This window comes from Eublepharis macularius, chromosome 11 (assembly GCF_028583425.1).
Source record: "Eublepharis macularius isolate TG4126 chromosome 11, MPM_Emac_v1.0, whole genome shotgun sequence".
Classification (NCBI taxonomy): Eukaryota; Metazoa; Chordata; class Lepidosauria; order Squamata; family Eublepharidae; genus Eublepharis; species Eublepharis macularius.
Genome location: NC_072800.1, coordinates 13,836,633 through 13,854,622, shown reverse-complemented (window position 1 = coordinate 13,854,622; position 17,990 = coordinate 13,836,633). Strand labels below are relative to the sequence as shown.

The 17,990-nt window shown below is 46.7% G+C and overlaps 1 protein-coding gene across 1 annotated transcript in view; it reads left to right on the top strand.

Annotated features, from left to right (window-relative positions):
- The window catches only part of SPATA48 (spermatogenesis associated 48), a 34,043-nt gene extending 18,261 nt beyond the window's left edge, over positions 1 to 15,782 (top strand). Inside the window, exons 6-9 of the mRNA XM_054990840.1 lie at positions 650 to 691; positions 3,261 to 3,368; positions 13,153 to 13,260; positions 15,659 to 15,782. Of these exons, the coding sequence (XP_054846815.1) occupies positions 650 to 691; positions 3,261 to 3,368; positions 13,153 to 13,260; positions 15,659 to 15,782 (382 nt within the window). The remainder of the gene's footprint in view (positions 1 to 649; positions 692 to 3,260; positions 3,369 to 13,152; positions 13,261 to 15,658) is intronic.
- Positions 15,783 to 17,990: the final 2,208 nt, after the last annotated feature.

Here is a 17,990-nt window from a genome sequence, read left to right as displayed (position 1 = left end):
GTTGCTACTGGGTCCAATGGGACTGCCTCCCTCACTGTTGGGCCTGGCAGGGCTGCCTATCTCACTGCCGGAGACAGGTAAGGAGGGTGCCCCACCATCCCCTGGGATGGAGGAGGTGGGCAGGCTGGAGGGGGTCAGGCCAGGGGAGGTAGCCAGTGCTGTGACGAAGCAGGAAGGGTGCTGGCAGGGGGAGCCACCACTGCAGGGAATCTGGGGTGAGCTGGGGAGGTAGGAACAGTGGGGCAGGGAGAATAGAGTCCCCCCCGCTCTGTGATTCTCACGGATTCCCCGCTTGTTTTGGCACAACGAAGCTGCATTAATGGACACCAACTTTCCAATCTCCTCCCATTTTCTGTAGCCTGCTGTGCCCCCCAAATCATGTCTCCAAGTGCTGCTGCTCCCCCAGAACAGCACTGGAGGCATATTGGGGGAGGGCAAAGTGAGAGAAATCACCCAGATCCATGCTGCAGTCATCTCAGCAAACTATCAGAGCCATAGCAAACCTTTTACCTGCATTCCTTCCAACATTTTTGTGACTCTTGCTATTCTCCCTGTTTCTGGATTAAAATGTGCATATCATACCAGATATCAATTTTTGTATTTATAGAAAATGATTTCAGTAAGCTGATGTGTGCTTTCTCTCAAACAGCGTCAGCCCAAGTTCTCGAACTGAGCAAATCCCTTTGTATACGTAAGTAAAAATTTTCCATTATTATGTTCGTCTTAATCAGGAAACATCCTGAAAAGAGCTCACAGGACTGGAACACCCTCTCTCAGATTTTTAGCTTAGAGCCAAGCTACAAGTGATGAATGACACTTGAACGGCAAGTGAACAGACTCACGTGTATTCCTCCCTGTTCACTTGCGCTCCACTTGCCCTCCACTCGATCATGTAGGGCCAAGCTACAAGTGATGAATGACACTTGAACGGCAAGTGAACAGACTCACGTGTATTCCTCCCTGTTCACTTGCGCTCCACTTGCCCTCCACTTGATCATGTAGGGCCAAGCTACAAGTGATGAATGACACTTGAACGGCAAGTGAACAGACTCACGTGTATTCCTCCCTGTTCACTTGCGCTCCACTTGCCCTCCACTCGATCACGTAGGGCCAAGCTACAAGTGACAAATGACACTTGAACGGCAAGTGAACAGACTCACGTGTATTCCTCCCTGTTCACTTGCGCTCCACTTGCCCTCCACTCGATCATGTATGAATGACACTTGAACGGCAAGTGAACAGACTCACGTGTATTCCTCCCTGTTCACTTGCGCTCCACTTGCACTCCACTCGATCACTACGTGAACAGGGAGGAATACACATGAGTCTGTTCACTTGCCGTTCAAGTGTCATTCATCACTTGTAGCTTGGCCCTTAGGGGGGGAAAAAGACTACTAAGGGGGGCGGGGGGTAATGGTAATGTTTTTTAAAAATCATGAATCGTATAGAAAGAATGGGTGGCTTGTAATTACTAGAACAATGAAATTGATTGGCAATTGGATGTTCAAAAGACTGTACTTCTTCAGAAAACAAGATAATTCTCTTACTGAGCGTACTGCCAGATGTACAGTTGATGACCACTAATGTAAATGGTTTAAGACTGGACAGATCCATGGAGGATAGACTGATGGACGATTGCTAAATGTGCCTCTAAACGCTTGATGATAGGATAAAAAGTGGAGGAGGGTGTGCTATTTCATGCCCTCTGTGAGCCAAGCTACAAGTGACGAATGACACTTGAACAGCAAGTGAACAGACTTGCATGTATTCCTCCTTGTTCACTTGTGCCCCACTTGCACTCCACTCGATCACGCAATCAAATGGAGTGCAAGTGAACAGGGAGGAATACACATGAGCCTGTTCACTTGCTGTTCAAGTGTCATTCGTCACTTGTAGCTTGGCCCTGTGTGAGCTTCCCAGAAGCTTATAACTGACCCCTCCCACCACACCCACACTGGATCTAGAATCCTGATTTGAGGGATCTTTAGTCCAATCCAATAGACTCGTCTTACACCCAGTGTGTGTACACGTGGTAGAAAGGAAACTTTTATCCCTCGACATCCATTTTAATAGAAGTTTCCCTATAATAAGTTTATATCCCTGAATGAAAGACCTTTCACTGTGATCCATGAGGGATCTTTATCATGCTCAGGTTCAGTTGGGTGAAGTGGGCAACCTGAGAAACAGAGAGAGCCAGACAACTGAGACTGTTTATTGTTCTCAAGCCCACCCAATAGGTGGGAAATGTCATAACTTAGAACCAAAATAGACATGACATTGGGAAACCCACAATCGGATCTCCTGTGATTGTGTGTGTGTGTAAATGGCAGCCAGACAAAGGGCTGGAGTTCAGATCTGGGCCATTTCCAGACGGCCCCCCGCCTCGCGAAACGTCGTGCGTCTTCGCGTGTTGTTGCGCAGAAAACGCGAAATACTGCGTTTTCTCGCACGAGTTTTGCGCGACGTCGCGCAAAACTCGCGCGAGAAAACGCGATATTTCGTGTTTTCTGCGCGACGACGCGCGACGATGCGCGATGTTTCGCGAGACAGGGGGCCGTCTGGAAAAGGCCCTGGTCTACAGTGAAGAGGAAATGGTTCTCTACACCATGCTGTTTTCCTGACATCAGCCCTTCATCCCCACAGTGGTTGTTATCTACCTGGCAAACTACAACATGCAGGTTGCATTCAGCGTGGAAGCTTATGCAAGGCTGAATTCATTTCCATTGCCTGCACTGCCTCATTTCCTCCAATATGGAAATTGCAGCAAATGAAGTTATGCTGCATTGTTCACATCTATCTGATGTACTTTCCTATTGTGGAATAGCTTTATCCTGAATACTGAGGGAAAGCTGGGGGGGGGCATTAAAGCACCCAGCATGCTGCATTACCTGGCTGGGAGGTGGCATTTAACTTGGTCACTTACAAGTTTTTCAGACCTGATTTAACTTGTCACACTTTTCGAGGGCGAAATGTAAAAGTCTCCCAGGGGTCTGGGAACTCCACCTGTCTCATATTCTTTTCAGCTTTCCCAAATCTGTTCGCTTTGCATATCTGGTACAGTGTTTCCAGCCGTGTTCTTCTGCAAGCGACACCTGGCTTTCTTTTCACCTTGGGACACATCGGGCAGTTTGTCCCTGTGTATCTTCTTGCACCCCTTTTAAATAAATAACGAAAAGTTTTGAGCTGGCTTCAGCGGCCTTGGCCAGCTGTATGATAAATAATATATCTTTGCCGTTTGCTCCCCACTCTCTTCCAAACAGAGGCCATATTGGTGCGGAGAATTTTGACGATGTTGACAATGCGAATGTTGACTTAATTATGCATGGCAAAGTTCGTACCGTAAAGCCTTGCTACGTGAAATCGTCTTAGTAAGTAATTTTCTTTTTCTTTGCTTACATAGTCACTGCTGTTTGAGTTTTTGCCATAGAAAATGTAGGAGTTTCCTTCTACGTCATGCTGCCAGGTGGTGTAACAATTCGAGAGACAGCCAGTATGGTGCAATGGTTAGAGTGTCAGACTAGGATCTGGGAGACACAGGTTCAAATCCCTACACCGCCATGGAGTTTGCTGGGTGACCTCAAGCCATCACCCTATCCCTCTCAATCTCACCTACCTCACAGGGTTGTTGTGAGGAATAGCAGGTAAAGGGGAAATCCATGTATGCTGCCCCGAGCTTGTTGGAGAAATGGCAAGATAAAGATGTTGTATGTAGACAGGCGAGACCACATGTTCTTCAGACATGGACTCAGCTATTAACTCAATGGGTAGCCTATGAGAAGTTAAGGGTCTGCTAGCTTCATTCCCTTTGATTTTGATGAGATACATTGAATTGAGCACTTTAATTTTAATAAAATGGTGAGCCGTACCTCTCCAGATTGGGCACGCAAAGGGGGACATCTGTTGGAATACCTCTTGATATACACAAAACACCTTGTACTTAGAAAATGAGCATGCCACTAAGAAAGCTAGAGTAGAGGGCTTCCCAGTTATGTGCTAATTTTCTTTGTACAAGTATTTGATACAGGAGGTCATTCAAATATGTGATGATCTCCTCACCCATAATTCTCAGCTGTTGGAAAGGGCTCTGTCGGGCAAGACTTAGCACAATGTGATTCTCTAGACTAATAAATTATATACTTCTGCTTTTAGGTACACCCAGGGCTCATTTCATGGGGGAATGCGCAGGAACGCAGTTCCGGCAGTTCCCCAAAGAGGTCCCATGTCAGATGGCCCTGCCCACCTGACTCTCAGCCATTTGGGCCAATTTCGGCGTGGATTGGGGACAAAATGGCCCGTATCGGGCCTCTGACGGGTGGTGGATCACTCTCCCACTCGGCAGCAGCCTGATCCTGACCGTTTTGGGCCCCTTTTCGGCTATTTGCAGCCCCTTTTTGCCATTTTGGGCCCAATTTCAGCCCTGAATGGCCAGGATAGTTGATGTCAGGGGGTGTGGCATATGCAAATCACTTATGCTAATGACACATGTCCAGTGATGGCAAGGGCCGTGGCATATGCTGATGAGTTATGCTAATAAGTTCTTCCAGCTCTTTTTCTACAAAATGACCCCTGGGTACACCTAACCCTTTGCCGGACTGAACTCTTATTCCTCAGACTGCAAACAGCTACAGTGCAATCCTAAGAACGCTTTCCTGAGAGTAAACCCCTTTGAATAGAACTAATTAGGATTCTGAGTGTTTAGGATGGCACTGCACAGGTTTAGTGTGTAGTTAGGGCTGCCAGATCCCCGGTGGGGGCGGGGGATCCCCCGCCCCCACCCCCACCCCTCCTTCCCACTCCTGCCTCTATTTACCTGGCCAGCGGAGGGGGGCACGCACCTTCCATGCGCGCCCCCGCGCACAGCCGCTGCCAGGATGCCTGTTTGGGCCTGGATTGGGGCCCCTGAGGAGCGCGGGAGCAATCCGCGCCCATTTTGGTGTGGATTGGCCCTGTTTTGGGCTGCTGCGAAGTGCAGGAGCGTTCCCGCACTCCGCAGCAGCCCCCAACGGCGCAAGCCAGGGGGGCTGTGTGATGACATCACTTCAAAGTGACATCATCACGCTTGGAGGAGCGCACGCGCGAAGCATGCGCGCACTCCCCCCTCCCCAGGTAAGAGCCAGGTCCCAATCTCCCACCGGGAGATTGAGGGGGCCTGGCAACCCTATGTGTAGTCAAAGCACCTGAGGGCTCGATAGTTTACTGCTTGTGAAGTATGTGAAAGATTCATAATTCTCTCATAATAATGCTGGGAGAAATTGCAGCTTGATACCCATTAAAATAGACAGGAGGATTTCATGATTATTACTGATTTATTTGGATGTTTAGCAAACATACTCTTTCCCTCCCAATGGATTGTGGAAGCATCGACTCGTACAGCCAAAAAAACATTTCTTGTTGAGTCTGTAAGAATAAGATTTACCCACCTTCGATCCAATGTGTTTCTGCATGAGTCATATCTGTAATGTCTGGAGAGTTATAAAATTAACGGCATAGAAAAATTCATGGGACTAGTTTTGAATTTTCACCCCTGTAAGTGATGCATCTCCGTAGTAACATGTAGTTATGGTGTTTGACCACTAGATGTCCTCTGAACACGCTAAAGCTTTATTCTTTGTGTCACCAAATCCTCCCTGCAAAGCTCAAGAGTTTGGGAGTAGATCGTTCCCAGCAGGTGTCATTTTGGAAAGGGTGCTCTGAAGGTAGCCCATTTGCAAACCACAGCAGGACTGCATCTGCTTTTCAGACAATGGTCTCAAGGACCTGTCCCCAAAAGTTTATCTTTCTTCAGGGTGAAATGTACTTTTTCAAGTAAAGTAACTGAAAGTCAAACAGCACATTAACAGATTAATGTGGCATAAAATTAATGCCACAACAAAATCTGTTAGTCTGCAATGCTGTTAAGACTCAGTCATTTTTGTTATAATTTACTAAGGCTGAAATCCTAAGAACCCTTTCCTGGGAGAAAGACCCATAAATAAAAAGAAATGTACTCCTGACCCGGATGGTCAAGGTAGCACCACTTTCTCTGATCTTGGAAGCTAAGCTGGGTTGGCCGTGGTCAGTCTTGGGCTGGGGGGTATCCAAGGAAGTCTAGGATTGCTATGCAGAGGTAGGCAATGGCAAACCACCTCGGAATGTCTCTTGAGTTTAGAACCCTTTGGAGTCGCCGTAAGTCTGTCTCTCTCAAGTTCTCTGGAACTTGAAACTATTTTGTTCTGTTCTTGCCACGACTGATTTCAGCTGTTTTGTAGATAGCTGATGGCCAAACATGGCAACAGGGACACACCCAGCAGATATATCATAGACTGCAGAGATGTGTGGTACATTCAGGGCTCATTTCGAGGGCGAACGTGCAGGAACGCAGTTCCGGTAGTTCTCCAAAGAGGTCACATGTCAAGTGACCCTGCCCACCTGATTTTTGGTCATTTTGGACCCGTTTTGGCCTGGATTGGGCCCAAAGTGGCCAGGATTGGTCCTAAAACAGCCAGGATTGGTCCCGAAACGGCCAGGATTGGGCCTCTGATGGGTGGTGGATCACATTCCCGCTCAGCAGCAGCCCAATTCTAACCATTTTGGGCCCCTTTTCAGCCATTTTCAGCCCCTTTTTGCCATTTTGGGCCCAATTTCAGCACTGAATGACCAGGATTGGGTCCAAAACAGCCAGGATAGGTGAGGTCAGGGGGTGTGGCATATGCAAATCAATTATAACTTACTTGCAAATCAGTTATGCTAATGACACACTTCTGGTGATGGCAAGGGGCGTGGCATATGCTAATGAGTTATGCTAATGAGTTCCTGCAGCTCTTTTTCTACGAAATGACCCCTGGGTACATTTGTTTCGGAGCAGGCAAGCCCAGCCAGCTCAGTTACCTGACTCTCCTCAGGTGCACAGATCTCTGTTCCCCAGTTCAACAGATAAAATGCAAAGCCGTTGCAAGGCACTGGGGCCGGTTTGTATAGTCCAGTGTGACCTTATCACAAGACATTCTTGGCTTGTGGTCCACTTCACAAAAAGATTGGTCCCCAGCAGCAGTGATACTGAGCAGAGACACACGTGTGAGCACACGAGAAGCCGTCTTATACTGAATCAGACCCTCGGTCCATCGAAGTCAGTATTCTCCACCCAGGTCTCTGGCAGAGGACTTTCACATCACTTACTTCCTGGTCCTTTTTGACAGGCAATGCTGGGGATTGAACCTGGGAACTTCTGCATGCAAGGCAGAGGCTCTTTCCACTGAGCTACAGCTCCTCCCCCCCCCAAAGGAAGAAAAGAGCATCTTGATATCACTGATGTTTCATTTCATTTTTTCAAATTATATTTGCATTAACTTCTCCCCCCATGGGTTTAAAATGGCCTTCTCAGTAACTTTTTAAGGATTTAATTAGTATGGACCTGAAAAGCGTCCGAGTCAGAGTTTGTCCGTTTGTTTGTTTTATATACTCACATGCCATGCCCCGAAGCTTTAGAGTAAGTCTCACTGAAATCAGTGGAACTTACTTTTAAGCATCGAGACGTTCGCCTGTCCATCGTGTCAGACAGAAGATCCCAGATACACTCGCCTTTCTGGGGTGATAAGCCCCGAGGAGGGATCTATACGTTAACACGGAGTATACTTCTAAAATGATCACCTTTGAGAAGTAGGACCTGAAAATTATTAGGGCAGTTATTCTCTAGCACTTGTACATCTATGTACTTTTTAAGTATAACATGAACAAGATCAATTGCCAATCTGATTTTTTGCTAGACAGCAAGTTTGTTTTAGATCTGATCAAATCTGTAGTGACGAACGACACTTGAACGGCAAGTGAATAGACTCACGTGTATTCCTCCCTGTTCGCTTGTGCATTCACGTAATGATCAAGTGGAGCTCAAGTGGAGCGCAAGTGAACAGGGAGGAATACACGAGTCCGTTCACTTGCCGTTCATGCGTCATGCGTCACTTGTAGCTTGGCCCCCAGTCATAACTGTACAGAAGAGCGAGATTTGGGTCGGGTCCCATGTTGAAGCCAAGAAAAGTGACCCCTGTGGAGGTTCAGGAGCCCCCCATCCTCCTCTGCACGGTCACAGAATTGCCTAAAAAGCGGCACAGTGGTTTCCCAAACGGTCCGCCTTCAAAAGACCCGTGCTGCACCTGCGTTGGCGAGGCAACGCATCCACTGCTGGGCTCCTGAGAGAGGAGTAAGTGGCGTGATTTAGGTTCAGTTCATATGGCAATATGGCCCTACCTCCACGGGCATTATTTTTCTCTCGTGCACAGAGAGTGCGCCCTGAAACACACCCCGCTGCCCACCTGCCGTTGTATATTGCTGGAGGAGAACCCTCCTCCAATCCCTGAGAATTCTACAGGAAGCAGGATTTGGCCATAAACAACAGTGCCGTTCGTTCTGCGCTGTCGATCGACACAAGGGCATACACATCTCTTTGAAAAGCTGACAATGACACACGAGCAGGGCGAAACTTTCTCCCCCAGCGTCTACGTTTGGATCTGCAGCAGCACTTCTTGCTCCTGTTGTGTCTTCTTCGCTGTCTCCTCCCCTCCTGAACCCTTCAGACTTTAGTCTTTAATGATCTCCCCTCCCCACCAGTGCCGCCCGGAGGTTACAGCCCTTCAGAAACTCTTTCATTCTGCAGGTGTTCTAAGAGTAAATGGGGAAAAAATGGGGGCCCTGCTGACGGGGATTTCCTGTGGAACGTTCACGGGGAGGAAGGGTGGGGGAAGGGCTGTGCAAAATGCTCCATGAGATGTCAAGGCCTCTGCATAAATCACCCCTCTCCACTGCGAGCATTCCTGTAACTCTGGCTGACAGATCTTGGCACTATGTGCTCACAGTTGCTCTAGGTAAGCTGTACGTTTCATGCCATCGGGGATCCTCAGTCCAGTTGCATGTCACTTGCTTTCTGTCCAGAGGATCGGTGGAACCTCTGGGATTGCCCAAAACAACAGCCCTGTGTCTCCCTCTCACCCTTGTGATGTCTAGAGAATCTCAGTGGGTGCTGTGATGCTGAGAAATTGGCCGCTGTCCGTTGGAGGCGGGGCTTTTTTCTGGGAAAAGAGGTGGTGGGAGTGGATTGCCCTTGGAGAAAATGGTCACATGGCTGGTGGCCCCGCCCCCTGATCTCCAGACAGAGGGGGGTTTAGATGGCCCTCCAATCTAAACTCTCCTCTGTCTGGAGATCAGGGGGCGGGGCCACCAGCCATGTGACCATTTTCAAGAGGTTCTGGAACTCTGTTCCACTGCGTTCCCACTGGAAAAAAACCCTGGTTGGAGGAAATCTGAGCATGTGGAGAATTCTCAGATGTGCCGGATGAAAGAGAAGAGGGAGACACAGGGCTGATCCCCAACGGAGACCCAAAGGAGTGTGCAACATCATTCTCCCCTCCTCTATTTTATCGTCGCCAAAACCCTATGAGGTAGGGAAGGCTGAGAGAGAGACTGAATGATCCAAGGTCACCCAGCAAGCTTCCATGGCAGAGGGGAGATTCACAACCAGGTCTTCCCATTCCTAGTACAACACTACACCATGCTGGCTCATACATGTAGAGTTTATACCAGGGCTTTTTTCAGCTGGAACGCAGTGGAACGGAGTTCCGGCACCTCTTGAAAATGGTCACATGGCTGGGGGCCCCGCCCCATGATCTCCAGACAGAGGGGAGTGGCGCAGAGGGCAAGCTAAACTCCCCTCTGTCTGGAGATCAGGGGGCGGGGCCACCGGCCATGTGAACATTTTCGCAGAGGATGATTTAAACTTTTAAAAACTCCCCCCTTGTTCCAGCTGACCCAAAGTGACATCATTGTGCAGTCCTGAGTTCCTCCACGTCTTTTCCCTGAAAAAGCCCTGGTGTACTCACATGCTTGAGTATTGCAGTTTCTTGCAGAGCTTGGCCGTTTAGGCCCGGAAACCCCAACGAATTCCCCCTGGACCCAGAGTCCACCCTCCTGGCTTCTGAGCTGAATAAGCGTCTTGGGATTACTGACGATTTCAGTGTCTAACTATGAATTGCAAATGTGTTGGGTTGTCTGCCACAAAGATGTTCCATCAGATATCTCTTGCTGTAAATTCCCGGCTGGCTATTCATTCCATAGTATGCAGGGAGCTGATTCACATTGGGATCAAGATAGTAAAGAATCCGGGAGCACCTTTAAGACTAACCAACTATACTGTAGCATAAGCTTTCAAGAGCCACAGCTCTCTTCGTCAGATGCCTTGGGACCAGGGCACTTGAGGGGATGGAGCTTCTGGCTCCCCCCTCCCCCACCCGCAGGTACCATTTTTCCCAACATGAAACCACCTCAGGGTACTATTTGTTCCAGTTGGGGCTCGGTGTGCACTGATGGGGTGCACAGTGGTTTCTCCAGTGGGGAAAATGTCACCTCTGTGGGGTCATTGCAAGTTTGAAGAACTGTGGAAGACGAAGGTGTAAGCAACCTCTTTGCACACACTGCATTCCTAATCCAAATCAGCCCCTGCACATCTGAGTTTGTAGTCAGGAATCTGAAGTGTGCTTTTGGCATATGTCAAGTCAGACCCAGGGCCAAGCTACAAGTGATGAATGACACTTGCCTGGCAAGTGAACAGACTCATGTGTATTCCTCCCTGTTCACTTGCCTGTTCATGTGCACAAGTGAATGGCAAGTGAACAGGGAGGAATACATGTTATTCTGTTCACTTGCCAGGCAAGTGTCATTCATCACTTGTAGCTTGGCCCCCAGACACAATCTTTGTAACAAGGGGTTCAGCCTCAGGCATATGTCTCTATCTAGGACATTTTTATCCTGCTTTCTTTCCAAGGTGTTTAGGGTGGCATATCGGGTTCCCTCTTCCCCCATTTTATCCTCACAATAGCCCTGTGAGGTAGATTAGGATGAGAGAATGCTCCAAGGTCACCAATTGAGCTTCCTGGCAGACTGGGGATTTGAATCTGGATCTCCCAAATTCTAGTTCTACATGCTAACTGATGCTCTATGCAGCCCATGGCAATTACTTATTAAGAAAATGTTCAGGCCACCTATTCAAATATTAAAACAATACTTTTATATTTTCTTTGCAATATGGAATCACCAGGCAAGTTTTCAGTGGGTAGATGTGTGTGATGTGCCGCCAGGTCGCCTCCGACCCAAGTCAACCCTATGAATGAAAGGCCTCCAAAATGTCCTGTCATTAACAGACTTGCTCAGATCCTGCAAACTGGAGGATGTGGTTTCTTTTATTGAGTCAAGCCAACTGGATACCAGCTTGCTCAGAGGCTTAGAGGGGGCAGCAGGTCAGGCATAGTGCTGCTGAGCAATTTCTGATTGGCACTCTTCCTGTACATGAACTCAGTAAGACGTAATCAACCACTGAATACTGCTGCTGGTGGAGGAAGAAGTCAGAGATGTATGACGAGGGGCAGTGAGCAGGTTTTTTGGGTTACAGCTTCTGAGCAGGAACAGTGGCTGAATCCACACACCCGCGGAGCGTCCCGGCATTGCGCTAAATGTTCGCTAAACACCCAGAAGTGTAGCATCTTTCTAGCGCGATTCAGAAATCGCGATTCTAGCGCGATTCAGAAATCGCGCTAGAAAGACGCTACACTTCCGGGTGTTTAGCGAACATTTAGCGCAACGCCGGGATGCTCCGTGGGTGTGTGGATTCAGCCAGTCTGTTGGTCTCAAAGGTGCCACCGGACTCCAATCCTGCTGCCATCTTAGCAAGTAGATGCAAATCTTTTCTCATCTCCTTTCTGAAAAGAAAGTGGCCAGTGACAACAGTTATTGACAGCAGCGGATCTAGGTTTGCATACGCTAAAGGTCAGGCCATTTGACAAATAAAAATTCTTTGCAGTGTGTAATGAGAATTCAGATGTCCCCGTCCTTACACAGTTATTAGATGTGCACTAATTTCCAATATCGCTGGATAGATTGCGAGGTATAATGGAATTTCATGCCGTGGATCCTCATCTTCCATTCTTTGGGCTGGGTCGTTGGTTCCACCTGACTTGACAAAAGTTGTCTTATAAGTGAGGCCACTGCGCCAATTATTTTAAGACAGCCTTTTACATACAAGTAAACGTAGCCTTCATTCCGCAAGCATTGATATCTGTTCCTCCTCCTAGCAACGGCTAGAAATCACCTCCCCCAAAGTGTGTGTAGGTCCACAGCACAAACATCAATGTGAGACTCCAACATGAGAGGTCAAATCCCCACTGAACCATGAACCAGCCTAGCCTATCTCACAGGGGTGTTGTGAGGATTAAAACGAAGACGTGAGCTGTGTCTCGCGAAAGCTTATACCCTACCACAAATTTTGTTAGTCTTATAGATGCTATTGACTTCTTGCTCTCTTCTACCGCTAGACAGATGAACATGGCTACCCATCTTGATCTGTCTCCACTGTGCGGTGAGTTAGGCTGAGAATATGTGACCAGCCTCAGAACATCTGGCAAGCTTCCATAGCAGAGTGCAGATTCAAACATGGGTCTCCCAGATCCTCTTCCAAGATTCTGACCACTACACCACACTGGCCCAGATATCCTTGTAGGAAGAATAGGGTAACCATGAGAAAAAGAGACAGAAAAAGAAAACTCTTGCAAGAAGGCGCTATCTTCCGCGTTTTTTGCACTACATTTCGTGGTGTTTCGGAAGCCAGTAAGTAGTGTGAAAAGGGCCATACATGGCTTGCTCTGAGCTGGAACGGAGGCATCTATTACAAGATAGGCCTTCTTGTTCTGAATTTCAACTTTCAGATGCAAAAACAATTTGTTTTCAGATTTTCTTAGACGCTTGGGTTCCATTTTCGCAGCTTACATCGTGGAATCGCTTAACCGCGTGGCTCTTACTCTGGGAAATGTGGATGCCATATCTAATGTAAAATATGTAAACGTCTCCCAAATATTTTGATATTTTAAAAAGCAAGCATATGTGTCCCCACTTTCAGCTTGCCCAAGGAAAATCAGTTGAGCTGTAACAATTGGCACGGAAGAAATCACCTGTTTCCTGTCTGCACCCAGCTTTATACGTTTCCATCCCACAGCTTCACTTGACTCTTCCCCGATAAGCAGCAACAGTCTCCAGCATCTTGGCCTTAATTACCACTATCAGGAAGTCATTATTTCAAGCCTGTGCCCATTTAATCAATTCCTCTCCTCCGCTTCTCCCTTTAACTTTTCCCCTCAGCGCTCTCAACACCTCTGGATACACCGGCAAGGTTCACTGGTCAGCTACCCAACCAGCAAATTCTAATCTTCCACCAACATCGCCATCCACAATTTCACGAATGCATGGGTAAGTGTGAGGCACGTTACTTAATTTGCTCAGATACATTCGAAGGAAAATCCTAATTATGGTTATTTCATTAAAGAACAATTAAATAATAAGCATGACATTTGGGAGCCAGGGCGGGGGGGAGGCACCAAGAATCGAATTCCACTGTGAAGCTCTTAAGATTCTTTGCCAACCCCCCTTTTTTAAAAAACGAATTCCTTTTTATTTCCCTTCGACATTTTGCATATCCTTTTCAAATACGATGAGGGAAAAGAATTCTAAAACACAGAGGCCCTGATCCACAAAGAGTTACATCCTATTGGTGTCAATAAAGTGGTTTGCTGTGTGGATTTCCACAGGTCACAGGCATGTCTTTCAGTGGATCAAAGCCTGAAAATTTCCATTTTATGGAACTGGATATTCCCAGTGGAAATGTCTGATTATTTTTCTTTGAACAAGGGACTCCCCTGTCCCTCCAGATTTATACTCGAGGCTAGGGCCTCAGATTATGATGTTTCTAAATTATGATGTGTCTCTAAATAAAAAAAAATACTAAATTTCAATGCTAGAACAATGCTCATTTTTAAAATAATGCTATGGGGCCTCTTATGTTTGACATAGCTTAGTACCTCAGCATGCCTTAATCCAGCTCTGTTCTCCCACGCACACCAACTCAGCCATATAATAAACTTTTTTTGAAATCCTCAGCTTCAGAAAGGGAAGGCCATGGAATTATGGTTGCCAACTCCAGCTTCGGAAATTCCTAGAGATTTGGGAGTAATGCCTGCAGAGGACAGAGTTTGGGAATAGAGCTCAGGGTGTGTGTGATGTCACACCCTGTGATGTCATATCCAGGTCACAGGTCAACTCCTCCCCTTTCACATCCACTTAAATTCAAATTTTAAATCCTCATATCACTTCCTACCATCTTTTTCTCTCACCTGACATTAATTGTAAGCTCCTAAGTATCTATGCCATTATAACTAGCAGCAACATGAAAGCCTCTCAAAATCCTCTTCAGGTTTTTCTTGAGAAAAATCCACGCTGATGACCCACAGAAGGATGCCAGCCAACACCAGTCCCAAGCCTCTGTCAATTCCAGCTGGCCTCTGGCAATAAATCTTCTATACATATAAACCCAAGTGTCCTCCTGACTGACTCATCAATGCCCTGCCCAAACCCCTGGATCTAGAAACATGAAATATGGGGAGAACATTCCTTTCATCATGTAAACACCCACTAATAAGAGATTTTAAGAAATTCACCCCCTAAAGGGGTAAAAAGGAGTAAAATGTGTTTTCCTAAAGGGATATAGCTTCCCTGTGTGGCTGGCAGGCTGCTGCCTGCTTGCGCCCCACCCACTGCCAGCTTGACCACTCTTCCCTGATTGGGCCAGCCTTTCAAGGTCATTTGCATATGCAGGCTGATTGGGGCTCACAACATTCCATACCTCATGCCCACCCCCACCCCCAGCAGTTGGAAAACAGATGTCATTTGCTTATGTGGCCTGATTGGTCCTTACCCCCAACATTCTAAACAGTCTGCAGTTGCTATTGGGAGTCACTGAATGAGGAAAAATGCACCTCCCAGCCTTCCCCTAAAAGTTCACTAGGGTTGCTGACTCAAAAAAAAAAAGTTACACACCTATAAGTATTATAACTGGATTTAAAGTAATTGAATACCATAGCAAAGCACATGTATCAAGCTAGTAATAAATAAGCGAACCTAAGGCTCAATAAGAGACCTAAAAAAAGGACAGAGGTCTACACCAGATGAATGTGGGGACCTGGCAGCGCTCTCTCTGGCATACCACAAGGGCACCATGTGTGGCTCAGTGCGAGGGTTGCCAACTGTGGATTGGGAAATATCTGGAGATTGTGGAGTGGAGCCTGGGGAGGGTGGGGTTTGGGGAAGGGAGGGGCCTCAGCTGAGTATGATGCCATAGAGTCCACCCTCCAAGGCAGCCATATTCTCCAGGGGAATTGATCTCTGTCACCTGGAGATCCGTTGTAATTCTGGGAAATCTCCAGGCCCTGCTTGGAGGAAGGCAACCTGGAGGATGGCAACCATAGCCATTGCTGCATTTAAGAAGGACTTGCCCTGGAAATATCAGCTTGGGCCCATGCAAGGGCTGGCAAAGTTTCCACTTCTGGGCATGGGTTTCCACTATCTGACACTGGCCCTCCCGCTCTGGTTCCAGTGCTGCATGTTACATTGATGCTACATCACACCACAGAGAAACAGCTCTCAGGCCTTTGTGGGAGTGTGTGTAGGGGGCCATAAGCCAGTGCCAAGATGGATGCCTATAACTGTAAGGTGGTTTTGATCAACAAGTGACAGTGCAGCCAATTCAGTAGCAATAACCTTGAGCTTGAAATTTTATTTCACATTATTTACACTTTTTCTCTTATCCTTGTAGGCACATGGTTAAGCAAGGGCAGCCAACTAAATTTCCACATCTGGGCCCCTTGTCACAGCTTGTTACACCCACTGAACCTCAAAACTCTTTTAATAAGAAGGTGAAAGAAAGAATTAAAATTTGAATGTGAGCTTCATCCATTGATTCAATGATGAGTCTCAAAAGCCAATGGAATACAGAAGAGATGTTTGTGGACGGCAGGCAAAAAATGCTCAAGAATCGAAACTGTGTGAAAGGAAAGTGATAGAGAAAATCTTATATTCTACCTGATAACATATTTAAATAGATAGCAATATATGTGTAATAAAAATATTTATCTTTGTATGCACTAGGGTTTTTTTACTTGCTGCATCAATGACCCACCAGCATCTTACAAAGTGACACAGTCTCTTTATTACTGTTTTGAAACTTCCAGCCAGTTTTAATTATTTCTTCAGTCCCAGAATTGGAATAAGACTTATAGGCTATTGAGTCCAGCTCCGTTCAAGGCAGGAAATCCAAAGCTTGAGTAACCTCAAGAAAAAGCGTTTCAGCTTGAGAAGAAAGGGCCCTCGCAAACAGCCTCTTCTCCAATGCTCATCTAACTGAGGCCGTCATCACACACACACACCCTTATTTCGTCAGTTTTGCGCCAGAAATCGTTTCCTCTGTTATTGTTATGAGAACGGATTCTCCCATCTTTTGACGACTGCTTGCGCTTCCAGTGGGTCACATTAACAGGGAAAAGCGCAATTTGACGGGCAGTCAAAGTGCCTCCAGAAACGGGGCCAAAAAAATCCCACCCCTCCTTTAATTAATTTTTTTTTTGCATATTTGCACTATATCGCACTTCATACCAATGTTGTGCTGGGTCAACATTGATATATATATTTAAAAGGGGGGCAAGACAGGCAGCGAATCCACAGCTACTTGGCACTAAAATTTTAGAGGAAATGTCAGTGTACTCATTCGGTGTAAACTGCTTCAGTTGTTCTTGCATGGCAGAATATCGCGATAGCTCTATAAGGCTTACCTTTTAAAAAAAATACTTTGAGGCTTAATTGCGGGTCACGCTGGGGCTTCTGGGAATGTAGGGTGGGAGAATCAACGTTAGGTGGGACAGATGATCATGGAAGTGAGTGCTTTATCGTTGCAAAGCGTTCACAGTCGATCCAGGGCATTCACATGGAAGCAGATAAGGACGACATAAAGAGTCACAAAGCGTGATTTGGGGAGAATGGCGAAATCGCAACAGAACCGGAATAAGGTGAGCATTCAGTGGGAGATGGCGCTAGCTTGGTGCTATATTTATGGCCATATGACGATGGCCTGAATCGCCATCCAGCGTGCCCCCCTTTCGCTGCACCCCTAAATAGCTGCTACCACCACAGACTGTATCAAAGGAATTCCCACCAGAGCAATGTGATTTCTCCTAATGCCTTTAGAGGCTTTGTTTGGGCATTTTGCTGCTCTCCGTGCCTAGCTAGTCCAGGGGACGAGTGTCTTCATTTGTATACTAGAGGCTTAAGGGGTTTAACTGTGGCCCGCCCTCCCTCCCTTCTTTGAGTCTCCTCTCTCTGGATAAACATGATCAGCTGGGGCAAATTGTGGCTCACAGAGTTCAAACTACAGTATTAAAAATAAAAGGAAATATATTCAACAAATAAAAAGAGTGCATATGGGATGTTCAAACATCAGGCTGAGCAAGGATACAAAGAAAAGGTGAAAACACACAATCCTCGTACGTACACTGGGTGCTTATCCTAAACAATGTTTAATTAGGATAGGATAGTAATTCTTGAAAATGCAGTAATTTAAAAGCCCATAATTCCCTCTGCTCTCAGAGTTAGGACTGCTCCCATTGTCCCTCAACATGTGGTCAAGATGGAGTCTCTAGATAAAGGCATAGTTCTTTATGTCTTGAGACAAAATGGCTAAGAGCCACTATTTCCTCTTCCTCATGGCCGGGGAATATATAGTCTCCCTTTGTCCTCTCCCTTGCAAGTCAGTAAAACTCTATATTCTGAGTTGGGGGCTGGTATCTCTTTGTGCTCCCAAGTTTGAGTCATTTACATTTGTAAGACACCATGTTGCTTTGTACTTGTAAGATGAGTCAAGCCCAAACTGCGTTTCCCTGGTGTATCAACTAACTTGGAGAGAACAATCCTGTAGTGTAGACCCAGTTACAGTGACCTTTGAGTGGAAGTTCTGAGGCACATGACATTTCTTCCAACAGCTTCTGCTTCAAGACTTCTGGAGAGGCAGAGCTCATGCCCTCTAGATAATTGGTTCCACTTGCTATCACCATGACGAGGTGGGAATCGACTTTCTTGAAATATCAACATACATGGTT